This window comes from Scleropages formosus, chromosome 7 (genome assembly GCF_900964775.1).
Source record: "Scleropages formosus chromosome 7, fSclFor1.1, whole genome shotgun sequence".
In the NCBI taxonomy this organism is placed as follows: domain Eukaryota; kingdom Metazoa; phylum Chordata; class Actinopteri; order Osteoglossiformes; family Osteoglossidae; genus Scleropages; species Scleropages formosus.
In genome coordinates this window covers 11087610-11115117 of record NC_041812.1, presented here as the reverse complement: position 1 = coordinate 11115117, position 27508 = coordinate 11087610, and the positions used below count along the sequence as shown (strand labels likewise).

General features: G+C 46.3%; 2 protein-coding genes across 5 annotated transcripts in view; one reads left to right on the top strand and one right to left on the bottom strand.

Annotated features, from left to right (window-relative positions):
• The window catches only part of LOC108937782 (dipeptidyl aminopeptidase-like protein 6), a 60411-nt gene extending 45731 nt beyond the window's left edge, over window positions 1-14680 (top strand). The window contains exons 9-26 of the mRNA XM_018757935.2: window positions 4427-4581; window positions 4666-4763; window positions 4851-4974; window positions 5415-5453; window positions 5670-5777; window positions 5857-5948; window positions 6930-6977; window positions 7115-7230; window positions 7805-7852; window positions 9278-9376; window positions 9546-9615; window positions 10038-10232; window positions 10357-10411; window positions 11228-11327; window positions 11466-11524; window positions 11609-11681; window positions 11996-12069; window positions 12493-14680. Of these exons, the coding sequence (XP_018613451.1) occupies window positions 4427-4581; window positions 4666-4763; window positions 4851-4974; window positions 5415-5453; window positions 5670-5777; window positions 5857-5948; window positions 6930-6977; window positions 7115-7230; window positions 7805-7852; window positions 9278-9376; window positions 9546-9615; window positions 10038-10232; window positions 10357-10411; window positions 11228-11327; window positions 11466-11524; window positions 11609-11681; window positions 11996-12069; window positions 12493-12636 (1697 nt within the window). The 3' untranslated portion in view covers window positions 12637-14680. The remainder of the gene's footprint in view (window positions 1-4426; window positions 4582-4665; window positions 4764-4850; window positions 4975-5414; window positions 5454-5669; window positions 5778-5856; window positions 5949-6929; window positions 6978-7114; window positions 7231-7804; window positions 7853-9277; window positions 9377-9545; window positions 9616-10037; window positions 10233-10356; window positions 10412-11227; window positions 11328-11465; window positions 11525-11608; window positions 11682-11995; window positions 12070-12492) is intronic.
• Window positions 14681-17739: 3059 nt separating this feature from the next.
• LOC108937587 (rho GTPase-activating protein 21-like) overlaps window positions 17740-27508 on the bottom strand; it is a 57326-nt gene continuing 47557 nt past the window's right edge. For 3 of the 4 annotated variants that reach the window (XM_029253479.1, XM_029253482.1, XM_029253481.1), the window contains 9 exons: window positions 26449-26604; window positions 26274-26352; window positions 25520-25593; window positions 25347-25436; window positions 25089-25214; window positions 24964-25005; window positions 24597-24702; window positions 21278-21309; window positions 17740-20502 (listed from right to left, as the gene is read on the bottom strand). In XM_029253479.1, the coding sequence (XP_029109312.1) occupies window positions 19042-20502; window positions 21278-21309; window positions 24597-24702; window positions 24964-25005; window positions 25089-25214; window positions 25347-25436; window positions 25520-25593; window positions 26274-26352; window positions 26449-26604 (2166 nt within the window). In that variant the 3' untranslated portion in view covers window positions 17740-19041. The remainder of the gene's footprint in view (window positions 20503-21277; window positions 21310-24596; window positions 24703-24963; window positions 25006-25088; window positions 25215-25346; window positions 25437-25519; window positions 25594-26273; window positions 26353-26448; window positions 26605-27508) is intronic. The other variant, XM_029253483.1, reaches the window with a different exon arrangement.

Here is a 27508-nt window from a genome sequence, read left to right as displayed (position 1 = left end):
CAACGGGGCCTCCACGGCACACGCCAGCCAGGCCCTTCGTCCAAGCAGGATGAGCAGCGCTGATGTGCCTCTAACAGGATTTCGGATAGCAGATCATCCGAGCGAGACGTCGCCGTTGTGCTCCAGCTTAATGGGATCCTGCCAGTCAATAATAATGCAGTCAGCCGCAATTTCTCCTAAATCTCTTAAATGAATAGAATTTGTTTAATCTTCTCTGTAAATTTTATTTGATCTCAATTACTCTGCGCTGACCGACATCTGACTGGGTTACACAATAAATGGCAAATAATGGATTACCGGATAAGAAGACTCATCCAAAAAGATATTTTAGGGCACAGAAATACTATCTTATGCAAAACTTAATACATATCCATGTAATAACGTGGATCGCATGACTGTCCTGTCTGCAGTGTCTGGTTAAAACCCCGAAATAGAAAAATGGGAATTTTTGTTTGATTATTCCGGCTCTTCTGTACACCCAGATCCACGGAGGTGACTCACCAGCAGGTTCCTAATGTTGTGCACTATGTATAAAGTTGGCACAATTTTAATCCAGAGTAAATTAAAGCGATTATGGAAATCCTTCGTGGAGAAATCAAATCCGAATGAATCAGTCATTAATTTGTTTCTCCTCCTTCGTCGTAATTTATCGCACCATGTAACAACAACAGCACCAGTTTGGAAGCTCTGGTCTGTGCTCCCCTGCTCCTCGTGCACAAGACGCGGTTCAGGGAACAGCGTGGCTGTTGTCCGCTCATTTGGAAAAAAGGTGATTGGACCCGTGGTCCTCAGATCACACTTAACTCGGGGGCGGGAGGCAATGAAAGCCTCAGTTGATGTCATCACGGATGAGGAGCAGCTCCAAGTTCCAATGTGTCTGATCCCTCCACCTCCTGGTGTGGCTGGCGCTCAGCCGCCTGCTAACAGCCTTGTCTCCGTCCCTGACACGGCACCTCCCTCCCTCGTACTTATATTTGTCATTTTACGTCAAGGAGGCAGGGGCGGGTGCCGGGAGCATGTCTCCTCACTCGGCACCAACCCAAACTCAGCTGTCGGCAGCATTGTTTGCACGTCTCCACGGCAACAAGGGGAGGCTGAGGCGGTTGCCACAGAGAAGGGTTCAGTCCTCAGCAGCAGGTTAAAAACTACCTACCTGTTCTGGCTTATTTAATTAAGCAGTTAAAGGGTCTCTTCCCATCTGAAACCGGGGTCCTCCGTCTCAGCGATGCTCTGAACACACCTGGTGTATCTCAGTGTTCTCACTGGTGGCTCTGTTTATGATTTAGCGCTGCAATTTAGTCATTTCTCTGAACAACTTGCAGTGTTACGCTATTTACGGTGATTTACCCATTTATACCGCTAGGTAATTTTACCGCATAATTTCAGGTTAAATATCTTGATCCAGGGTCCTACAGCAGGAGGTGGGATTCGAGCCTAGATCATTCAAGTGCAAGGCAGCAGCTCCGATCGCTACGCCACCTGCTACCCTGTCGCTTTGTGATGACACACAGATAGTGACAGCGCTGGGTGTGCGCATGGAAGCGGCTGGGAGAAATGAGCAGCGGGAAGCCCTTCCAGGCCTCCCACGGGGTGACGGCATCTCTTCAGTGTCCACGAGCTTGTCGTTCTGCTCCGTGAGGCCAGGAGACGGGAGGATCATCGCACTGCATCTCCAGGCGCCGTGCTGCTCTGCCAGGGAGCTCTGCTGCCCTCTCGTGTCCTGTGAAAGAAAGCGTCACCCCAGCTTCCACCTGCGGCCCGACTCTCAATACCTGCCGGGTGCTTTAAGCACCATGGAAAATGTAGCAGGCATGAAGAAGCAGCAGTACTTTTAAACTTCATTTACATCCGGTTCTTTGTAGTGTAAAAGACCAGACTCAGGTATCTCACAGCTTTCCGGAAGATGACAGGAGGTGGAGGCAGGCTCTTGGGCTGCGAAGCTCATGCCAGTACACTCACCACAGCTCCAGCACCTTAATACCCCGAGTCATTAAACATGCGAGCCGAGCGCAGAAGCAATTTAATGAATTCATTACTGGTTAAAACCCTGAGGCGGGATGAACCGTTTCGAAACGGCCCGAAAAGATCGGTGCTGCTGCAGCACTCAGAAGGAGAGGGAAAGAGACGGGTTTGTTCGTGGTGCTCAAGTCCACTTCACCGCTTTGTACAACACTGTGTCTTTTGGAGAAAACGGCATGTCTCATTGAATTAATTTATTAGTATATTGGCTAATCGTGCACATTTTCCAAAATTAAAAATATTGTACAATTTATTTAGTCTTTTTTCATTTTTTCATTTTCATTTCATTTTTAATTTTCTTTCTTTTTTTAATTTTCTTCACTTTATTTCCTCAAATTTGTGAGTGAATGCAACCTGTGTTTACCCTCCAAGTCAATAGATGGCGGTAAAGAGCACCCAAATAGAAGAGGAGTGTGGGACCGCCTGAATTCCATTCAGTTCCACAGTGTTTACAGCTCCTGTCAATGAAGGAGCATTCCACATGTTTATTGGATGAGTCAGTCAACAATCAACATTAAACATTTTATTTTATTGTATGTTAGTTATCATTTCACTGTAGTTTAAAACTGATAACATGTTACAAGTCTTAGAGCCTGTTTTTTAGTTAATTTAGCAATATCAGAGATTTTTACAGAACCAAACCGACAAATAAATCAAAGGATGTCTGTATTACTAACCTGGGATTTATCGGTGAAGGTAACTTTTGACTTACAAACAAAACAAGTTATGAACAGACTTCCGATCCCAAACATATTCACAAGTTGTAGATCAGCCGTATTAAAGAGCAGAAGGAAAACAGCATGTTTAGCTGACAGCAGTATGTTTTTGTACTCTGGTCAAACTGTGGTTTGGCACGTCGTGAATGGATCGTGTTCCTTATCAGTGCGCTGTGACCGCTTGCTTCGGTTTACAGGGGCACGGACCCAGTGGGGGGGGAGCGGTCAAGCTTTGGTGCCTCTCTGAGAACGTACTTTTATCGGTGGGCTCCTCTGTGCCACAGTTCATCCCGAGGTCACACTGTCCTCCATGATCTCTGCATGCACTCTCATTCTGCCCACGTTCCCGGTATCTTTCCACATGTGTTCCATATTTCATAAGTTCCCGAGCACAGCGCAGATACGGGAATCTGGCTTTTTGTTTTGCCCGAGTGGTCTGAGGGGGGCGGTTAGGAATCACCGAGCGTTTTGCGTTAATTCTGTGAAATTGATTCAATGGTCATCAAGGTGGTGGTCAGGGGCTGATCCATGTTGCACTGAGCACCACCCCTCTGGGCAGCGCTGCGGTCCTCGTCTGTGTGAACCCCCCGTCTTGCTTCCGCTGTCACCATGAGGAGTGAAATAATACTTTGGAGTAAAAGGAGTGATTTCTTCCAGTTTCCAAAAGTGCTGTCCATCCTCCTCGGCAAATCCACAGTTATAATGAACTTTTTAATGTTATTATTAAAAGTTTTACGTCACTGAGTCACTGCAGACATAGAAATAAGGTGATTTTTGGACAATCTGTGTTCTCGTTTGCTGATTACTTTTCTTTTTTTTCTGAAAATTCCTGAAAATACAGTTATGCTCTGAAAGTGCATAAACCGTACAGGGATGGTCATTATTCTTGTGTAAAATGTTAAAATTAACTTATAAAATCTCAATTTTGCAAGAAATGTGTAAAATTAATAAATGAATTTGATTCACACACCTGATTTTGCTTTCCAACTTGGTTTCACCAATGCAACTTGGCGTTCACTCATTTTTGTACCTGCACTACTTCTGTTTGTCTCTTATACACATGACTTCCCAGTCTAAAGCAACACATGGATGGAATTTGTAATAACACACCCATTATGTCAGATGAGAAGGACTGATTCTCATTTAATAACCATTTCGTGGTAAAACTAAGGGACACAAGGCCTTCATATATTTTCAAGCAGCACATTTATAAAATAGTATTGTGATGCACTGCACTGTTCGGTCATTCCAATATCTGGTCACCCGAGGTCTGATAGTGTGCGGATTTAGTTGACTGCCACCCTCCTCTTATGCGGTTAGCCATTCCTTCACCATGAGCGCCCCCTACAGCTCACCCGCCCACCTGTTCCAGCGCACAGTGCGATTCCACCGCCTGAAATCACTCTCGATCGCAGGAATGAAAGGTCCCCAACCCCAGAACGCAAACAGTTTAACACATTTAATTGTTTGTTTACCCAGTTCCGGCCCTTAAAACATGTAGTTTTCTGAGTAGAACAAACTGTTACACAAATCATCTTTATTAGCGTGTGCCTTTTGTGACTCGGACCCGAACCTCAGAAGATGTATTCAAGGGAACTGATTTTGAGTCGGGAACGGTAACGACCATCTGCTCGGCTCACGCTGTGTTCTACACCCTTCCCGCCTCAGTGTGTGTGTTTCAATCTCCACAGAGGAGATATTCCGGAGCTACGTTGCCCACTGGTGGTCCCCAGACGGCCGCCGGCTCGCCTACCTCACCATCAACAACACACTGGTCCCCAAGATGGAGATCCCCATCTTCACCGGGTCTCCCTATCCGACCGGAGTGGAGTATCGCTACCCTAAGGTGGGTTCTGGTGGACGTGGCTTCCCATGTGCCTCTCTCTTGGCCCAGGGGTAACAGCACTGTGCTTTCCTGCACCCCTAACAGGCCGGCGAACCAAACCCGGTGGTCTCCCTGTATGTGGTGAACCTGAATGGCCCGCTGCACACCATGGAGATGAGACGTCCGGAGGACCAGCGCTTCGGGTGGGTGTCTTGCATTGCCCATGGCCATGCTGGGGGTTGGGGGCAGTCACATGACCTCGCTTCATAAGTGGGAATTACACCCAACAGGGAACACTACATAACCATGGTGAAGTGGGCGACCAGCACCAAGCTGGCGGTCAACTGGCTGAACCGAGCTCAGAACATCTCGCTGCTCACGCTATGTGAGGTCACCACAGGGGTGTGCACAAAGGTAAGAAGTGAGGGATCCCCGGGGGGGCAAGATCTGCATTACCTGATCTGAACAAGGTCTGCATTACCTCTTTACACAGTAATAATCGACACGTTCGTTGTTGAATTATAAGGGCATTGATATGCCAATCCAAAGCAAAAAGAAAGTTCCGTTGTAGCTTGACTTGTCATTGATTTTTTTCTTGCCACTTCAAATAGAATTAAATGAAATCAGATTAAATCGATGAATAAAAAGTGAAGTGGCTCTTTGTCTCCGTGTCGTGAGAGAATAGGAGAACCAGGCAATAGTTACTGTGCGCACAGAAAAATTTCAAATAATTCTGCGTTCCGTGAAGCTGAAACCTTCCCCCCTCGCCCCTGACTTTAGTCACCTTTCAGGTGCAGAAGAAGCTTTAAGTCTCGATGCTCACTGATTCACCACATGTTTGGACCTCGTTTCAGAAACACGAAGACGAGAGCGAGACGTGGCTCCACCGACAGGTATGTGAGAAGGTGATGAGTGTAGAAAACCCAACTCCCTTTACGGTCACCTTGACGGTTTCAGAACCGATCTTAAAGGGCCGGCGCATTTTGTCTGATCTTTTTACCCAACTTCTGTGGTTTTACTGAGCTAGTTTTGTAAAGCAAGCAGAAATGTGAATTTTGTCGACATGATTACTTCAATTAAAGTTGTATAACACGTTTGCTTCCTTCCAGAATGAAGCTCCTTTGTTTTCCAAGGATGGACACAAATTCTTCTTCACGAGAGCTATTCCACAGGGAGGAAGGGGGAAGTTCTTCCACATCTCCATGTTCTCGCTGCAGGTGAGGCTCCTCCAGCGTGATGGCGAACGTGAGGCTGACGCAGACAGAGATGCTCAGGCATGTTGCACTCTCCCTGTAGCCCAACTCGAGCAGCGACCACCTCCAGTCCATCACCTCTGGAGACTGGGATGTGACCGAAGTGTTGGCCTATGATGAAGCCCGTCAGCTTGTGTAAGTGGCACTCTTCCACAGACGCCAGCTGCACTCAGTGGGGAATAGTTGGTCAATTCCAAAATTATCTCTTCCAAAATATTGTTTCCCCCCAAAGCTTTTTGTCTGAGCAGCTGATGAATTTGTTTTTAAAAATTGTCACCATGATCTATGTGTTTATCTAACATTTCTCTTTTTATCACACACAAACACACACACACACACACAATGTCTACAACTGCTAGTCCCGAGCAGGGCCACAGCAAACCAGAGCCTAACCCAGTAACACAGGGTGCAAGGTGGAAGGGGGGAGGGACACACCCCGGATGGGATGCCAGTCCACCGCAAGGCACCTCAAGCAGGACTTGAACCCCAGATCCACCCTCTTTTTATCAGTGGGAAGGATATTGTTACATATAAATTATAAATATTTTAATGTAAAATCATGGCTTGAACGCATTGCATGGGTAACAGAATATGTGCTAAAGTGTTATTTATACTATATTACATTAGGGGGCATGGTGGAGCAGCGGGTTTGGTCGGGTCCCACTTTCTGTCGGGTCTTGGGTTTGAATCCTGCTTGGGGTCCCTTGTGATGGACTGGTGTCCCGTCCTGGGTACGTCCCCTCCCCCTCCAGCCCTACGCCCTGTGTTTCCGGGTTAGGCTCTGGCTCGCCGCGACCCCGCTTGGGATAAGCGGTTTCAGACACTGTGTGTGTACATTTCATTATTGTTACAGTGTCACCTATTAAAATTATTAGTATTTTGCTCCACTGCTTTTTCTTTTCTATGCTCATATTGCTTAGTGCATTCATGTACCTGGATAAGAATTGTAGAATAGTACTTATTGCATCTTCCTCATTCTCGCTCGTTTTTACTTTAATGTTGTGTAACGTCTGCAGTTGTTCTTTTGTGTTCAAATGTCTGAATGAGCACCACCAGATCACATTCCTCCTATGTACAGATTTAATCTTATTTTTATCTTAAATGTATGTTGCACAGGTACTTCTTGAGCACAGAAGATGGTCCAAAACGAAGGCATCTCTACAGGTGTTTACAAATCTTTCTGCATGTCTGTTGCTTGGAAAAATTTGAGAGCGTTTTCAATATTTCTTTCAAATGTTTTCCAAGTTGTATCTTTGCGCAGCTTCTGAAAATGTCATTTCCCGGTATGACGGTCATTGCAGCGCTGACACCAACGGCCAGTTCAACAGACGCTGTCTCTCCTGCACCTTCCCTGGCTGTGGCTACGTCAGTGCTGCGTTCAGCCGTGACATGCAATACTTCCTGCTCACCTGTAAAGGTGGGTGGGGCCTCCTTTCAGCCAGAGCTGGGCAAGTGGGTGTGGTCATCACGTTTCTAGCTCCTCCCACAGGTCACTGACGCGATTCTCTCTTAGCTCAGGGCTGTCGGGAGGGGTTCGCACCGTCCCACTTTTTCCAGTGGCACAGCTGCTCTGCTGCCCTCGGGCTCTTTCTGTCGCTTCCAAGAAACTATTCATCTTCAAAGGACAAGTTCTGCATTCATGTGTCCAATCTGGACACGGAAGTGAGAGAGGAGCACAGTATAGAATGATAAACTGTGGAAACTGTGTGGGCTAATGATACCTGCTCAACATGAGATACTTAAATTTCAAATCAGAATTTCCGAAAGTGCTGGAGGTCTTTCTCAAAGTTGCTCATTCTGCACTCAACGTCCCCATGCTCTTGGACACCTTGATTCCAATGTCCTCATTCTCCAAGGGACAAACTCCAGTGTCCTTACACTTCAAGATTTCTTTGACTCCAGTTTCCTCGTAGTGTGAGACTCTTTGACTTCATTGTCTTCACAGACAGAGACGTTTTGAAACCCTTGTCCTCCTGTTTGTCCTCCCAAAGGTCCTAACGTCCCCAGTGTGGCTGTGTACAGCACCAGAGACCGACTCAGTGAGTATCCCTCCTGCTCCTTACTGCATTGTTGCACCACATCACTGTGCTATTAAGAAAGACAGTGTATTTTTACTGTGTTGTTACTGCAGCAGCCTGTGACAGTCAAAACCGCATTAAAATGTGTATGACGCGAATGCCGCATTTCAGACCGTGGTCGTCTTCGGGTACAAAACGGATCAGAGTGGTACGATACCTGAATCCTGATTGTTCTTTTAATAGTGTGGTGAAATATTTATAGCTTGTACCCTGTTTGCGTCAGGCACGGCACCTGAGGGTGGCCATGATGTGCTTGCGTGTGTGTTAGCAGGACAGGTGAGGTCTGACATCTGTCACAGAGACCTTGCTGAGCTCCTCTGGACAAGAACTTTGGGCTTTTTCCATCACAGTTTGACTCAGTAAGAAACATCCTGGTCCCTGGAGCAGCAGTGATTTATTTCTTGCTGCTTCTTCTTTGACAGAAGAAACTTGCACAGCTTGAAGGTTTATTCAACCCATTTACCCAACAACTGGACATGTAGTAAAGCATTTTAATGAAAGTAAATACATTGGCTCCTCATGTTATGAATGTTACAGCTACTCCTTGGTGTCAGCGATCAATAACAAGATGAGAAATATTACACATTCATGGGATGAATCAGTTGGCAGTTGACGCCGAATAGGAGTTTGTCCGGAGTGTTTTTTTTTTTTTTTTTTGTCATTTAAAAGTTAATAGAAATATTAATTTTTCAGAGTTTTTTTTTTTTATTTACTGTAGCTATATCCAAGATGGTTACAGAAAACAAGGTGCTAGGTGGAGAAGTGTTTAGAGCTGTTACCTTGAAATTTAAGGGCCCGGGTTCAAATCCCTGCTCCTGCTGTAGTACCCTTAGTCAAGATACTTAAACTGAATTGATACAGTAGAAATTACTCTGCTGTATAAGTGGTTAAATCAGTGTAAGTAGTTTAGTGTACAAACTTAGCATTGAAAGTCACTTTGGATAAAATTGTTAGCTAAATAAATAAATATAAACCAAACCTTTAAATAAATCAAGAGACATCTGTGGCATATTGTTAACCTTTTATTGATTGTAACCTAAACGTAAAAGTCATTTTGAACTTATGAACATATTGAGTTACAAAATCACTTCTGGCCCAAATTGTGTTTGTAAGTTGAGTAGTAAGATGCACTTTGCAGCAAGTGGGCTACACCAGGGGTTGTCCTGAGAGCTGAACCGGCACCTTCCTGGAAAGTCCGAGTCCATAATCATTGCACGGTCCTTAGCTGTGTCTCCAAGCAGCCCGTTCTGGAGTAAATCAAATTCAATTCCTCACCTTAATTCCTTTAGATGTTTTTCAAGACCATCTTTAACAAGCCGCTGTGGCTCCAGTTGGTCGTACTGATCTGTTCTGAGTCCAGGGCTCACGGAATTCCTTGTGCCGCAGAGGTTCATGTCCTGGAAGCGAACCGAGAGCTCAACGAGACCCTCAGCGCAACGCAGATGCCAATCGTGGAGTACAGGGACATAGCCATAGACGACCACAGTACGTACACACCAGCACTGTGTTGGGCCACTGCTCCTTCACGCATGATCATATTTCACTGTGTCTTTGCATGGAAACCAAGTTCTGAAAGCTGGAGGACTAACGAAACATGATCTTGCAATGAGTGCAGTCACCGAGTGCAGAGCGCTGTCTTTGTTCTTTTTTATAGCTCTCACCATGAAGATCCTGAAACCTGCTGGCTTCTTGGACACAGCTCACTACCCTCTGCTCCTCATGGTGTGAGTGCCCACTCTGTGTGGCACGCTCTCGATTCCTTCCGGTGTAACGCCTGGCGGTTGATGGAGACCCACCCAGGGGAACCATGTTGTATGTTCAGATGGTTTTTCATGGATGCCACACCTGTCTAATTTGATAGCTAAGCCATGAACCTTCAGACCACATGCTAATGAAGGACGCTCCAATCATCTCACTAGTCATTTAGTAACAAAGGTGTGGTGATCATCTCTAAGTCAAACTTGAGGTCAATGATGAATTTCAAGGACAGCACTGACCAAAGATCAAGCCTGAAGTACTGAGGTCCTCAGAGTGGATTTCAACACCAACCCTTCACAGTTTCCCCAAGTGATGGGGTGGGACAGGATAGGGTCAAGAGGGGTCAAGAGGAGATTGTGCCTCAAAGGCGCCGCTTCTGTGGTTTCAGGGATGGCACGCCGGGGGAGCAGGCCATCACGGAGCAGTACCAGGTTGACTGGTCCCTGGTCCTGATCAGCAGCTTCAGTGTCATCGTCATCCAGTTTGATGGGCGGGGCAGCGGGTTCCATGGCTCCAACCTTCTCCACAAGGTGCACCGCCGGTTGGGACTGTGGGAGGAGAAGGACCAGCTCGAAGCGCTCAGGTGACGTTGCTCCTCGTGTCTCTGCATTCTGCTTTTGCCCATGTTACAAACGGATGTCCATTTCACTGGCTGCCCAATCTGCTGATTGAAAATTTATCAATTAACTTATGGCCTTTAATTTTAGAATGATGTCGAAAGAGCCCTACATCGACAAAACTCGCATCGGAGTTTTCGGGAAGGTAATACTGTTGGAAACTTTGGTCCTCTACTGTTTAGAAACAAATCTGTGTGACAACTGAAAACACCACCTTGGGTCGTATTGGGACACTGGGCGGTGGAGCCTGTCCTGGTGACAAAGTGGAGCGGTGGGTAGTTGTGGTGCTTCAGTGTATACAGTTTGCATGGTCTCCCCATGTAAATGTGGATTTCTTCCTGGTGCTCTGGTTTCCTCCCACAGCCCAATGACATGTGTCTCAGGTGGATTGGTGACTATAAATTACCCTTAGTATGAGTGTGTGTGATTGCACTGTGCCCTACCCCATCCCTACACTTCCTGGATAAGCTTCAGGCTCCTATGACCCTGCATTAGACAAGCAGATAATGACTAAAAAAATGGGAAAAAATAAAACACTACTGGGTTTGACTGGCTATCTCAGGAAGACACGGGTAACTGGGATTGAGGAGGTGAAGTTGGTCCAGCAGGTGACGTACTGGTTAGAGCCACCGCTTTTAGACTTAAAGGCCAGGTTCATTTCCCACCTCTTGCTGCAGTAATCCTGATCAAGGTACTCTCCCTGAACTGATACAGTAAAAATTACCCAGCGGCGCAATATCATAAATGGCTTTGGAGAAAAGCATCAGATAAATGAATAAATATGAAAAGGGAACATGAACCCAGAGAAATGTCACATTGTGGCTTTCCTATGGAGCCAATCTAATGCAAAGAAAATGTAGTTAAGGAACTGAGGACATGACAGTGGGCACATTTAAAATGATACAATGTATTCCGTACAGGCGTTTTGTTCTCACCGTGCCTCTGCTTTCCCTTCCTGCAGGTCTACGGGGGGTACCTCGCCACCATCCTACTTACCTCCGAGGACTCGGTGCTGAAATGCGGGGCAGCACTCTCGCCCATCACTGACTTCGAGCTGTACGGTGAGTGTGACTGCGGCCTATGCTGGCCCGAGGTTCGATTTCACCCAGAAAATGTCGTTTTTGCAACACCTGTGGGTTAACCGGGATCCGACCTCAAACCCCCCTGTAACGCCTACCCGCTTTGTTTTCTCCCTGCAGCCTCCGCGTTTTCAGAGAGGTACCTGGGGTCACCGAAAGTAGACAGGAGGGCATACGAGGTATGTTTTCAACATTCCGCTGATGGTCGACGTCTCTATGAGCAACCTGTACGTTTGACTTCTGTTCGTACCCGTTCTTGACAGATGGCAAAATTATCAGCTCGAACATCTCAGTTTGCAGAGAAAAAGTATCTCATCATTCATCCCACGGCCGATGGTGAGTCCTTCCTCGTTTATCAAATTCAATCTCTTTTCATTCGTTTTATCATCATTTTAGGATGTTGCCGTTTAGCAGAAACTTTTCATTTTCGTAGTATGTCAGGTTATGAAAGGTTCCGAAAGGTACAAAGCCAGGGTCCTTCTTGGGACTCGAACCTACAACCTGAAGGTTGTTTTTTTTTTTTGCCTATTTAAGAGATTGCGCTTCTGTGCTTATTTCTAGAATAACCAAATAAATAATTTTTAAATAAACCAGCACAGACTTTTTGATGCACAAATATGTTTTGTCATTTTTCTATTTTCTCTCCTCAGAAAAAGTCCATTTCCAGCACACAGCACAGTTTATCACCCACCTCATCAACCTTCGAGCCAATTACAGTCTACAGGTAAACACGGCTGTCCTTTTTTTCTGCTAATATTCCCAATGGCAAATATTTTAACTAATTAACTTAATGGGTTTTTATTGCGAGAAAAAGTGAAGGTTTAAAAGGAAAAGATTGCATGCTATAATTGTTCTTCCTCAGAGTCTCAGATTAAGAAGGCAGATCTCAGTAAACCACGGATACAAGTGACGGCACACACCTCCGCACACACATCATGAAGGAGATCTCAGCTGACAAGGAACCAGACCCTAATTATGAGTATTCATTAGCAGCATGGTGGTGCAGCGGGTAGCGCTGAGGTCTCACGGCTCCTGGGATGCGGTTTTGACCATGGCTCGGACTTTGCGGAGTCTGCATGTTGTCTCTCTTGTTATTCTGAACGTTATTATTCACGGGGGGTGAGCAGCTCTCTTTAACTCCTCTCAGATCTACCCGGACGAGGGCCACTATGTCCACAGCACCCGGAATCATCTCAGCCAGTCGCTGGTGAACTTTTTCGAGGAGTGCTTCCGGCCGCCCGAGAAGCTTCCAGAAGATTCGCTTGAGGAGGATGGTGAAGACGACAGCTAGGCCCTCGCCTACAACACGCTCGCACAATATGCAAATCTGGCCCATTCGTCCCCGTGACCCTCAGCCGTCCCCCAAGGCATCCATCCGCAGGACCGGCTTCTTCCCCGGCCCTTCTTCCTCACCTCCCTCCTCCTCCTACTCGTGTCCGACTGGCTCCAGCATGTCATTATCACAGCGACTGCTTCATGTCTCTCTTCTCGAAGTTGAACGTTAAGGACAGCAGCATTGAGAGACGAGCGCCCGTAGACCTTCTATAGACCCTGGTCCCGAGCGTAGCCGAGTCTGCGTAAACTTCACGGTCGAGGGTTCGATAGCACAACACGTTCATACGAGCGGCTGCTCCGTCTGTGTATGAGAAACACTTCTACTGGGTCTTTTATATGACCGCGGTACAACGTACCGTTCTGCAAGGCGGTGAAGATGGTTCCATGTTCATCGCACTTTATGACCGTTTTCCCCAAGCAAAGCAGCACACGCAGCAAAGCGGTCCGGTACCGGTTTGTAAACCATTTTTGTTTCTCTCTCGTTCAGTTTATTTTTACGTGTTTGCCAACCACGTACAGTTCATCCTCACTGACCGGACTAATAGGGGAGGAGAGTCCGGTCATGTGATTGACCGCTAATTCCAATGTGACACACGTGATTTTTTTTAACTGCTTATCTTAATGGGAAGGAGGAGACTGGTGGAGGAATAATGGCTATTCTCTCCAGCTGAACAAAATGTACATATTGGAAATTGTATGCTGGCAAGTCACTTTAAATATTTAAATAAAGATTTTTTAAAACAACTGGGGTTTCATTTCACCAACGAACCAACCATTCATAGATGTTTAGGACACTTCCTGACTAAATCTGCATTTCAAAAAAATTTTTTTTTAAATGTTTTCTGTTTTATGTTTCATTTTAGGGGTTAAAACCTCATGCAAGGAAATCACTCGCTATACTACGGTGATTTTTGGTCATTTGTGTTCACTTCGCCATCGTGAAGCACTGGACTGTGCGGCCACTCCAATATCCGGTCACATGGGGATGAACTGTGTGTTTCAAAATTGTGGCTTTGAGAAAAATGGCAAACTCAGCCAAGCCCAGTGTGCTGCTGTATAGAATGAAGGCACACAAATACATCTGCTTCCAACTGGGACGATGTACAGAGATTAAAACAATCGCTAGGGAGAATTTTTTTTGTTTGCCATGTCCTTAAACACCTACTGAAAGCAAAGTCTAAAGTGTGTGTTTAGTCACGGTGCCTTATTTGTAAAAACATAATTTATTTTTCATGGACTCCGGCAGCTTCGATCTTAAAAAAAAAAAAAAAAGAAACAAAAAAAAAAACTAAGCATCACTTAGATTCAGAAACAACCTCATTACCTGGTTTTTCTTTAATGATAACAATTCCTCAAAGGAGTTCCATGCCTCTGTCCAAAAATTACCAGTTGAATTTCCAGATATATGTAATAATTTGTGCTTGTATATGATTAATATGTATTTATGACTAATGAGTAGGGTTGTAATCTTTTTCCGGTTGAAGAATAATTTACAGGACTGGCTGTTGTAACCTCACCCTCTGATATATTTTGGAGCAGAAGTTTGGAGTTTTCACTTTAAGTATTTTCTTTTTTTTCTCAGTAATTTCTGGCATGTCAATAACCTTTATTTTAAATTTTTTTTTAACTGTTCGGTTCTGGCACTGTATCTTTGACAGCTTGAATGTTCCTCGTAGGCCTGAGTTTCATTTCAGTATGGTCAGTGGCAACTGTCGTGTCCGCTGTTGTAGAACTGTTACTTGGCATCTTAGTCTCGGTATTTCTGTGTTTCTTGTACCAAAAGCGTTCGATTCTCCACGTGTATGTGACCCCCCCCCCCCACGGTTCTCCTCTTTTTCTTTGTTTAAATGATGCGCCTGTATTTCAAAGACACCACAGGTGAGATGGACTTCGGGGGCGGAGCTTCCACCGTTTGAGGTGAGGCCTGCAGGTGAGACACCCCTCACTGACCTTCTGCCCCGAAGAAGACAGAGGGCACATCGTGGCGCAAATGTTTGTGCTGTCAGAATAAAAGTTATTTTATCTTCATCGTTACTGTCATAATCACTATTATTAACACCGCCTGATTACTGTGTGTGAGAGGAGCCTAAGTTTCTCTTTGACTCTTTCGTTATTTATGCAAACTGAGTGCATAGACACAACCTCCTGCAGAACATCCCATACGGATTGGTTTTCTTTCTAAAGAGGTATTTATGTAAAGGCATTCCTTATTTTAATCCTCTCATCAATATTACTTCTTTGACACTTTTCAATCGAAAATGCGAAAGGGACTCCCGAGCTGACAAACTCAATCGGGACAGGAAGTCTGTTCATAACTCATTTTGTTCATAACTCCAAAGTCCCTTTTCTATCCACTGTCACAATCAACAAAAGCTTAGTAACATAGACGCCCCTTGTTCTATTTTCTAAGTTACATGTAACTTAGAGAATAGAATAAGGGGTGTCTATACTACTAACATATATAAGTCAAATGTATAAATCTGGCATACAGCTATAAATATTAATAATTTTAAGACCAGACCACATTCTAGTTGTATTAAAATTAAAAGCTACTTTTCATTTTAAAATAAAAATACCTGGACTCCTGGTCGGTTGAAAGATTTATGCAATAAACATGCGCTACACTTCTCATCTGATTAATCACCAGCACTCAGGAACACCAAACACTGTGGAAGAGAGTTGAATTCATGCGACCCCACACTCCTACTGTGTTCTGCTCTTTACTGCCATCTGTTGCCTAGGTGAGGAAACACAGGCCCCATTCATTTGTCAAATACGTTTAAGAAAATACATGAGTAAAATGAAATCAGAAATAAACAAAGTGGGAAATTCATTTTCACAACACAAGGAGTCTGCATGTAGACCTGGAAAGACGGACACCCCAACGCTGTCATGATGCAGGTAAGATCATTGTTCACGTACAGAAGTCTGCAGTCCCAAATTTCACGTTCAGTGTACCCACCTGTAGACACCTGTGAACTAATGACCACAGAAAAGACCCTTACAGTTACACAGATTCATTTAACTACTACTTTTCTCCAAAGCATCTTGCAACTTTAAACTACGTACTGTAATTCACCCATTCATACAGCTGGCTAATTTTACTAAAACAATTTAAGGTAAGTACAGTGGTAGGCAAGATTCAAAGCGGCAGCCTTCAGCTCTCAAGGCAGCAGAGCTAACCACTACACCATCAGTTCATCCTGAAGAACCTCTATGTGGCCCAAGTTCACGCTGTATCTGTTTACACATAGATGTTTCACACGAACAGGATGGACTGAGGTACCACGGATCTCAGTTGTCAACTATCTGTACTGCCTCCTTATCCAAAGCATTATGAAAGCTTACCCAGTTCCATCACAAGAACATGACAAGCATTATGTCTTTCATTCTGCTGAAACTTGAGAAATATGCATTTTAGAATGGCATGCATGTATGATAAAAATACATCTCTTGTATTGTATACCAGTTAATTACAATTAATCTATACCAGTATGTTCCAGATACCTAAAAATATTTCCTTATCATGTTTTACATTTGCAGCAGATTCTATACAAACTTCTCAAATTGCAGTGGCACATTTCAGCTTTGAACACGTCAAATTCATAAGAGCAATTTAACATTCTGGCAGCTTTTAAGATTGGAAAGGGGAAACAGGAAAATCCACCCATGTAATCTCACACACACACACACACACACACACACACACACACACACACTGCTTTGGGCTGTACATTATCTCTAATCCGTCTATACATACATTTTTAATTAAACCAGATCAGCACTTTCTGCAAAATTAAAATGTCTACGCATTAATTAAAAAACTTAAATGATTAAAATGTCTATTTTACAAGCCAGACTTCAGTTTAATTTAGCTAAATTTAAAGATCAAGCATTGCATTTAGTTAGCTTCTAGTAGGAAGTCTTATTTAAAAAAGCACAAAGACATTATACGTGAGCTCAACCAAGACTTCACAATCTTACACAAACTTCATTCTCACTGGAAAAATATTTAAAAACTGAGTGCATTGTATTCATAAATAGCATCAAGAGATCTGTCACACAGTACAAGAAGCGCAATTTTAATTTAATCCAGTTTCAGTCCTACCTACACTCATGTCTAGGGTTGCCTGAGTGGACATTGAGCCACATGGTCATTATGATGGACATAGTGGGACGTGAACCTATTTCAAAGACTGTTGCTGTACTGCCGTTTATCTGCTGCTATTCGACCCAATCCTGTCAGAAAACCATGGATTTTTTGTGGTCCGATGTGGATGGCTGGAGTCTGCCAAGTCCATCCAGTGGAATGCACTCCTTTAAGGTACAACCACTGGTCCCTTCACAGGACCTACGATCCTCAAGTCAGAAAGTTCAGCGTATTAAAACTTGTCACTCGGTTATGCATGTTATGCATGTATGTAGGGGGTGGCATGGTGGCACAGCAAGTAGTGCTGCTGTCTCATACTGTCTGGGGGGTATGAGAGGATGTGGGTTCAATCGCCGCTCAGCTTGTGTGGAGTTTGCACGTTCTCCCGGTGTCTGCGTGAGTTTCCTGGGGCTGCTCTGGTTTCCTCCCAAAGACATGCTGTTCAGGTTCACCCGCAGTGTGTGAGTGACAGAGAGAGTGTGTTCCACTGATGTATGGATGAGTGACCCAGTGTAAGTAGTGTAGCTAGCAGTGTAAGTCACCGTGGTGAAAAAAGTGTGTGGGCTGGTAACACTACATAGAGTTCATTGGAATTTCGCTTTGCAGAAAAGCATCTGCTAAATAAATGTAATAGAGGTAGATATGGACATAGTTAAACAGACAAACAGGTATATAGACCAAAAGATAGATGCTTTCTTGACCTGTGAGTGCATGAATTTAAATCGTAGAGTAGAGTAGAGTAGAGTAGAGTAGAGTATTGAGCTGCTGCATTTGAACCCAAAGGTTGCAGGTTTGAATCCCACCTCCAGCTCTACTACCCATGAGCAAGGTACTTACCCTAAATTGTGCCAGTGAAAGTTACAAAGCTGTAAAAATGGGTAAATAATTGTTAGTAGCCTAACACTAAGTTGCTTTGGAGAAAAGTGTCAGTTAAACAAGTGTAAAGTAGTGCGTCAAAAACAGATTTGTGCACATCCTCTGTATGTATAAAAGAACACGACAGGCACAATGACAAAGGTTTTATTTCCAGTGTTTTACGAGCCCAGACCCCTGCATAGCCATACACAGCGTGGAACAGAGGCCTGGTGTTCCGGAAGAATCTTATCATGCAGGTCCACAGGCGAGAACGACCATCGAGGGCTCCGTTCCCACCAGGGTCCCCTAACCTGCACACCTGTGTGACACGCACACGGGCAGCTGTCGACAGAAAGGACAAGGAAAAAACGGAGCAGCTAAACACGAAATATATACATTTAAGTTACTTTACAGCAATATTTAAAATCTAAGATCCAGTAAAATCCAAAAAAGTATTTTTTCTATCGTTATAAAACAGTTACCTGGGTGGAATGCCTATAGAACGGAAGCTCAAGAAATTTTCTGTTCGTGATCACGGGATGATTCAGTTAAAATTCTTTCATTCACAGTACAATTTTATATATTTTCACAATGGGCAGACATGGCACCGAAACAACCACGAGCCAATTAAACGGGAGGCACTTTCCTTTGCTAGAAGATCGGCCGGTTCAACTTTCCCTCCAACTTCCTTCCGATTCCAGTGGAGAACGAGCTCACGGTCACAACTTCGTAAACCGAGCTGGGGGGTTCACCGCTCGCTTCCCCCATCGTAAAATGATATGAAAGCGTGTTTTTCATGCGTCACAGCTGCTGCTCATGGCGCCCCCGCAGCTGACTTGCGGAAATGAGCCGCGCGCCTCCGCACAGCCAATGGCACACTTCAGCAACCGAGTACACGCACGCGCACGCACACACGCGTTGAAATTGAGGATCTCGAGGAGCTGATCAGCCTGTTTTGCAGTAAGCTCATACATTCTTTGGGGAGGTGTGGGGGCGATGCGAAACCATAGGCCCGGCCTCCTAGTCACACCCCACTTGACCCTATAAAAGGGTAGAAAAGGGTTTTTTAAAAGCAAATCCTTCTTCGGTAATACTGACACCGTGGCCCGACAAGTCCACCGATTACAGGCTTCACCACTCAGCGACTCCGCAAACTTCCTGTTTCAAGTATGGTGACACCCAGCCACTCGTCGTTGGCTCCCCGCGCGGTGTGAAAGGTGGCATGACTGCAGCTTTCCATCCAGACGCTGCAGTTATAACCTTGTTGAGTGCACGTAACAAAAATAAACACTTATGTGCAGTAACGGTCACTGATTCTGATGCACGCCCACGAAGATACAAATGCACGTCCCTGGGTTACAGGTACTGATAAAATCTGGAGCGAACCACGTGTGACCCAGACAATTTGTGAGGGTTCCCATCCACTGCCGGGTCCATCAGCGAGCTCCGGCTCTCGGGACCTTCCCCGTTGACCTGCTCCGCTCCCAGGGAGGCCAAGGGGCGGGGCTCATCCAGGAGCCCCATGGGAGCCGGCCCACCCAGGCTCACCTCCGGGTTGCTGAAGCGAGACCGTTCCCGGGCAATCCAGTCCCGGATGGAAAAGTCCTGCGAGCTGCACTTGGGCTTCAACCTGTCCATGGCCGAGAGCTCCACCTCTTGGCCACGCCCCCTCCAGTCACAGACCCCGCCCAGTTCGGCAAAATCACGCTGCCCGCCCATGGTGTGTCTGCGGCGGATGCCCTTATTCTTCCGTGATTCTGAGGACCTCGTCTTCTGCGTCCCAACCCCGAACATGTCATCCGCCGAGGTCCTCAGGCGAACCTTGAGCCGGTCCGTGATCCTTAGCCGCCACGGTGGCTCTTGCTTTTCTGATTCACTCCTGGAGGAGGAGCTCAGGCTCCCAGTGGACCGCCCCTTCTGCACCTCCTGGCCCCGGGGCAGCCCGCCAGCATCCACGTCGTTCGACCCCCCTTCTAGGGATGACTCGCTGTTCACCTTCTGCACTCCGGATGCGAGGATGGGACTGAGGTGCTGCGGGTCTGCCAATGACACTTCGGGGTCACCATCCGGCCCTGAGCGCCCCCTGCTGGCAAACACGGGGAAATCGCTCTCGCTGTCCGTCTCAGCCAGCCGCCCGTCACTGACTAATTCACTGCGCTCGTCATCCGCTTCGTCACCGCGACTCTCGGCTACCGACTGCACCTCGGGCCCCGTCAGGAAAGTCATAGAAGAAGTGGTGGAGTAGTCCGAGGTGATGGAGCACACGTCGGCCGCCACATGAGGGGCGCTCTTCTTTTGCCGACTCCTGGGCACCGAGGCCTGGGAGCTGGTGCTGTTCATCGTACCAAGGTCTGAAGTGGTCTCATCGCACTGCGACGGGGGGTCCGACAGCACCGGTACTAGGTGGCACTTGAGGGAGGGGGAGCCTGTGGGCTTGGGGCTGAGGGATGGGGAGGGTGGATTGGGCGGGGCTTCCTCTTTCGCCGGGAAGTTGATCTGGTCCTTCTTGCCCTTGGACCCCACCTCTTCGACTTGCTCTCTGTCCTTCCTCTGTCCCTCTCTCGTGCCCCCTTTTTGGCTGCTGGCCCCAACGACCGTGACCTCCGCCCCGCCCCCTGTCACGGGCACGGCGTCTGGGAGTCGGGACGCGTCGCTGCTCAGGGTGCAGAGCTCCGTCAGGGGCCGCATGCCGTCCAGATCGTCGTCCGAGCTGCTGGGTGGAGCCTTGTCCTTGGCCTTCTTGCGCTTGCGGCTGGCAAAGATAGAGGAGCGCAGAAGCTCCCTGCCGTACTGGTCCTTGGAGGACCCCCAGGAGCCCTGCAGGAGAGGGACGCAACCATGGGGGCCCATAAATACAGGAAACAACGGTACAGGAATAAAAACAGCACTGCATTCATCTCTCCCAAAACATTAACACACTACTGCACTAGGGCATGTGGCCATATCATTAGGGGTGTGGCCATGTCACTTGGGGGTGTGGCCACAGCATTAGAAGACAAGTTGAGAATTTAACCACAACGTTAGGGATGTAACCACAGCGGGGGCTGACGACACTGTTAGTGATGTGATGACTGTGGGGTTTCACAAGCAGACAAAGGTGCGAGTGAGCCATGAGCATTAACAGAACAAAGGAACGCCTTCATCAAGTTCTTATTGTGTTCATCTGTTTTTCTTTCAAATTTAGCAACTGATCAATGGAACTCAGCAGCTTAGCATCGATGAGAACATCAAGGTGGGAAACGATCAATTTAAAGGCTTTTTCCAGACTAGAAAAACCAAAGCAATATCGTTTATTCAAAGGATGAGAGGCTGCTTTGTAAAGGACAGCAGAATGCCGAAGCCTGTGTAATTTTCAAATCTCTGTCAAGCGTATTGATGGGAAAAACTATGTTTGATGTCAAAACTGATTTCCTGTACTTTGCAGTTTCGGATTTTTCTCCCTGCAGTCTGGCAAACGAATAACACAGACCAGCAGGTGGATTTCCATCGGTCGCAACCTCAACTGTCGAGGCTCGGAGGATACACTTAGTCCTCCTGGCCAGCAGGGCGGCGCTAAGCAGGACTTCAGAGACTAACCTAAGTGGGAACTCACCTTAGACTTGGCTGAGTCACTAGTGGCTGAATCTGGAAGGAACAGAATGAGAAAAGGAGTGAGTGCCTGGGATGGGATGCGTTTTTTTTGTTGTTGCTTTTTTTTTTTTAGCCATCCAGGTGAGGAGGAGACAGCACACCATAGAGGACGGGGGGCGGGGGCAGGGGGGGGGGGCAGCACGGCTGCAGTCAGAGTTCACAGAGAGAGGAGCTGTGATTGGCCGGTCTACGGGTAACGGGGACGGGACCACCCGATGCGTACTCCACCACAGGAAGCGGCACATCATGCACACCAGTCCACGAGCGGCACGTTACACACTCAAGTCCACAGCCACCAGGCGGCGTATTCTTTCCCAACACAGAGCCAACAGAAAAGGGAGGCTGGGGGAGGGCAGTACCGCAGAGTGTGTGTGTGTGTGTGTGTGTGTGTGTGTGTGTGTGAGAGATCGTTTCACACAGTTGGGGGTATTTATCTACCCAGCCAACACTACAATCATCCTTCCCTCACCTTCTGGAAAATCTTTCTTCCTAAACACTTTAAGGTATCAGCGGTAATTTGTCATATTTTGTCCATTTAAATCACCAGTTTTAAGGATTTGAATATCCTTATTTTTTTATGTTTTATATGCTGACATAATAGTGGTGAGTTTTGGTTTTTAACATTTATTTTTTACACTTTGGCAGCAGGGGGTGTAGTGGTTAGCGCTGATGCCTTCCACAGAAACGACTCGGGTTCGAGTCCCATCTCCCGCTGCAGTAGCCCGATCAAGGTACTTAGCTTAAATTGATACAGTAAAAATTGCCCAACTGTGTAAATGAATAAATTGTATGCGGCTTAATGCTAAGTAATTTATAAATAAACGTTAATGTTACATATCCAGTTATGCGCTCTGATTTTAAATGAGTCGTGAAATTCATGGCTACTTCCTGTCATTATTAAGTGAAATGAGAATTTTTTTTATTACTGAGTAATAACTAAATAGAGGGGAAATAAGTCTGCAGTGATCAGAATCAATTTAAAACTAAGGACAGAATGAGTGTGCGTCCAGTTCCAGAGTGGTTGTGTGCTGTGGAGAACTGTCACTCTGTGTGTGTGTGTGTGTGTGTGTGTTCATGGAGGCAGGAGGAAGTGACAGGACGCCAAACGAACATCTACAGAGCAGCTATGGGGGAAAACCACAGAGGCCAGACATGACGGCGGGGAGGAAGGGGCTGACGAACCGAGCCAGCTGAGCCCACCGGCGCTAACGGCTATCCGTCTAAGGACAATCGAGAGTTGGGGTCGCTAACGGGATCGAGGAACAGCAACGTTATGAAAGGTAGCGCGGCTGTAAGAGCGGCGCCACTGAGGCCACGGGGGCCCGACAGAGCAGGACTGCTGATGTCCTGTCCCCCTTCGCACGGGGGTTCATTTGCATAATTAACAGGTAGCTCAGCCCCCGTCGCACCCCTGGGACATGTGACTGGATGCTACATGACGGACAGCGACCCACGGAGCGTACCATGCTACTTATCCTCGCGGACTGCGTCAGAGACAACAAGAAACAGCAGGAAAAGCTTTGAGACGTTAAGCACTACAGCTCTCCGCCTCGTGTATTATTGAATATTGATGGATCGCACACCAGATGAGGAAATGGATTTCACTGATTCGGCTTTTCCGGTTTACAGGAATCGAGGGTTCCTGCAGACTAGGCAGCTACACTGCGGAGAACAATCGTCCTTCTTGCTACAGTCCCAGCTGTCCATCAGAGACACTACAGAGTCCACGAGTGACATCACCGTGTGATAGACTCCGCCCACTTGGCCTGTTGCAACATCAGTGTGTGTGAATGGAGGGGCGACAGGAAGAACTAGAGACAGAAGGAGCATCGTTTTTTTTTTGGGGGGAAAGAACATGCTGGGTTAGTGCAACAACAGGCATGATCAGTCACACGCAGCGGGCACAGAAACTGAAGGAAAAGGAAGAAAATGATGGATGGATAAGAGAAAAACGTGGAAAAGTCAACTCAACAACACGGTGAGAAAGTAACACAAAGCAGAGCTACCGATCGTTGAAAAGAAACAATACATGACTAAATGGAAAATAAAAATTACACAAACTATTACACTGGCTCCTTGTGTTACAGGTGGGCAAGTTATGAATGTCTGGGATTCAAACTTTCCCCAGTCTGTTTTTAAACTAGTTTTTCATTTGCCTTTTTTTCTGAAATTTTTGTCTGCAGTGGAGTAAACATGACCGGTTCACCTTTTTTATTGTGCCAACAGGTGGCAGTAAAGAGCAACCACACACAATGAAAGTGTGGGACAGCCGCAATTCAACTCACTCCCACAGTGTTCACTGCTGGTGTCTAGTGTTCCTGACTGGCTGTGACCAATAACACGCACACACGCACACATTGTCCGAAACCACTTGTCGCAAGCAGGGTCACGGTGAACCGGAGCCTAACCCGGCAACACAGGGCGTAAGGCTGGAGGGGACGCACCCAGGACGGGACGCCAGTGCGCCACAAGGCACCCCGAGCGGGACTCGAACCCCAGACCCACCGGAGAGCAGGACCCGGCCAAGCCCGCTGCACCCCCCCCCCGGGATCAATAACAAGATGAGGAATATTGTACATGTTTCTGGGATGAATCTGTGCAAATTGTATTTTTTTTCCTATTAGTTTAATGCAGCTGTAACCAAAAAATGTGACACAAATACTTATTATCGTTATGTTTAAGATCTGTATAGAATGTAACGTCAGTGAATAAAAGTACGTTTTAAAGCGTCAAAGCATTCAATTACAGTAATTTAACTTTGGATTACAGAGGAAATGCGTTACCAATAGACTTCTGGGCCAAACTCTGCTTATAAGTGGAGGAGCCAGTGAACAGCGAAATGAATATATGGATCAAAATCATATTTCTGTGCCATCAAAAGGGCTGCAACAGTTTGTATGATAATCAGCAAAGCAAACAGTATCTCAGCTCAACTCTGATGTTTCTAAAGACAAGCAAAGGGAAGGAGGTTCCTTCCTCGATGTGCATCTTTACATGATAAACATCAGCGATAACAAATGGACATTTTTCTCTCTCTCTCTCTCTCTCTCTCTCACACACACACACACACACACACACACACACACACACAGACACACACACGCACGCTTCGCATTATCATAGCACTCCTATTCTAAAAGGTGCACTGGTCATTCACATCCATTGTTCAGGCCTCATTCACATTCTCTCTCTCTGACACGCACGCACGCACACACACCGGTAAGTATAGTAGAAGAGTGTGGTTAACCCACCCCAAAGGTCGCCTTGTCCAGGTAAGTTACCTGATACTTCTCCAGGGGAGGGGACTGTGCGGCCGATGTTGGTCAGCAGGTGGTCAATGTTTGGCACAGGTTGGGACTCGACCGCACTCTCTGGCTGGGTCACGGTCTGCGTGCGAGGGATGGGGGGGGCGGAGTTTTTGAAATTAGTGTCTGCATGCACAAGCATGCACAGACGCACAGGCGCGCGCGCACACGCACGCACGCACGCACGCACACACACCATCTGTAAAATGTGCAGCAATGCTCCCGCTGGAGCTTCAACCAAAACCTCAGGAGTCCGTCCCATAAGGCAGGTTGGCCGGACGATCCCCCCTGCCACCCCCACCGGGATCATTAGCCACGTGGGTTCGAACCCACGGACACCCACCGTAGGTTCTTTGTCCCCATCTTCGGTGAAGAACCAGTCGTACTGCGGAGGAGCAGAGCGATACGTTAGCGCCCCCCTCTTGAGGACAGACGCGAGGCAACCAAAGGCACCGCGAGGGCTCTTACGTGCTGGATGAGGGTCTCCACGATCCTGTACTGGTCAGGCATGTGGGTGACCATGTGGGTCATGTTGTCCTCCGACGTTCTCACCAGGGTGGGTCCGAACACAATGGCTAAGTTCCGTGGCTCCATCTGGTGGACACGGGAAGAAATGCAAGTGGCGCAAGGAGCGTATCTTCAATCTCGACACAGTCCCCGTTCAAGCTCTTTTTTTTGCCATTAAGTATTTATTTCTCGCCCCTTGACGCTCGAGGTCACAGGTACCTTGTTCTTCTCGCAGTTTTCCGACACCGTTTTGAGATGCGCGGAGAGGAATTTCAGCGTTTCGTAATGGTGCTCCGGCAGCTCGTGGAGCTGGAAGCAGAGCGCGACTGAGTCATCTTCCAGGCGCACGCTCATCTGAAATATTTCGTTTGGTCATTTCAACATTAACTCACCAGCTTCTTGAGGATCTTCAGTCTCTCAACCGGATCCTCAATTCTGTTGGCCTCAATAAATTCGGAATACTTTTCTAAAAACGAAAATAACACATTAGACATATAAGATCAGACAAAAAAAACCATTCGGCATATGCAGAGGGCAGCAGGTGGCAGGGTTGTTAGAGCCATCGCTCTGCACTCAAAGGACCCGGGGTCCAAATCAATGCTCCGGCTACAGCACCAGTGGTCAAGGTACTTACCCTGAATTGATACAGTAAAAATTGCCCACCTGTATAAATAGGTAAATGATTGTAGACAGCTTAGTGCACAAATATTAAATTACCTTGGAGAAAGATGAATGAAGCCAGAGCCAAATTACCTTAGAGCCAGATGAATGGATAATAATAATAATAATAATAATAATAATAATAATAATAATAATGCATTACTGACCACACATGACCAGTGCAGCACTATGATGATTTCTATACTCTCTACTAAATGGTGCTGTTAGTACATTTTCTAAAATCACAACAACTTTCTCACAATGGATGTTACTTCCTGCTATAACCCGTCGGATGTCATTTATATCAAGGTTTATGGGAGAGACTTTTCTTACTGAATGCAAATCATTATTAACATAACTATGCACCCATAGTATTTTCAAATTAATGAAAGATGTATTAAAGCAACGCAAAGCAACATTTCGAAGCGTTTAAGCAAACGAAGCGGGCAGAACTGATGTAAAAGTGCACTGCAAACAGACAGGTACCGTTTGTAAAGAGAGGGTCCGGAAGTTTCCGGAAGAAGGATTTGAGCAGGCTGCTAATGACGTTGAGGTCCCTCCATTTCTGGATGAGAGGTGAGAAAGGGAGAGTAAATGGACGGGAGCGGCCGGGTGGGAGAGAGGGCTGTGTCGGAGATGCAGATGCAGGACCAACGCTCACGTCGTCCTGGATGTCGATGTCATCGAGACCCTTGTTGAGTTCCTCCTGCATGCTGGAGATGGCGGCATTGTTGCCGGGAACGCGGTAGATGCCCGTGTACTCGAGGCCACGCTCCTCCACCAGCTTGCAGCATACCTCCACGATGAGGGGCACGAACTGCGAGGAGGGAGCGCGACACACACACGGCATCAGCGCTGATTCTTAAAATAGCTGTTGTTTTTCGTTTTTGCAGTTTGCTGGTTTTTATTATTTATTCCAACTACAGCTGGAGGTGAGACGTGAACCTATAACCTTTTGGGTCCAAGGGGAGGGAGCAGCTCTAACCACTATGCTACCAGCTGGCCCAGGAGTGCAGCATAGTAGCATAGCGTAGAGCAGGGGTGTCAAACTCAATTGCACAGGCCAGGGGCCAAAATCCAAAGCACACTTTAGGTCGCGGGCCGAACAGGATAAACATTTATTGAACACACTAAAACTAAACTTTTAAAACTTTAAAGTTTAAAACTTTTAAAACGTAACTTTTTTGAACATAAATATGAATAAAAACAGACAGGAATATTATTCCGGAATAAATCCACTCAAACCTTAAATAACTTATAATATTTTGCTCTCCATAAAAATATATCCTGTCTAAATTATACAAGTTAGAAATATAAACTAAAGTAAACGTTAAAAGAACAAACATTCTAATTTCTTTACTCTTATGTCATTTTATATAAAAAATAAACTTAAATTTTAAATATCCCAAAAGATTTTGCTCTCCATAAAAATATATAGTAAACATATACTCAGCCTCCCATCGGTTTTTAAAGGCTCTGTTTTCAGAATCAACTTTTCTCTTCGGCATCGTGAGGGCTAGCTTCGCAATAACTTGCAGCATCATAAGCTAGACTTGATTAACGCGGGAAATGTTCGGCAAGGCAGCTGAAGCGCTGCATTATGGGATCTGTAGTTTATTGTGTTACCAGCGCTTCATATCGCCGGGCCATTAATAACAATAATATATAAAATGATCTCGCGGGCCGGATATAATTACACGCCGGGCCGGATGTGGCCCGCG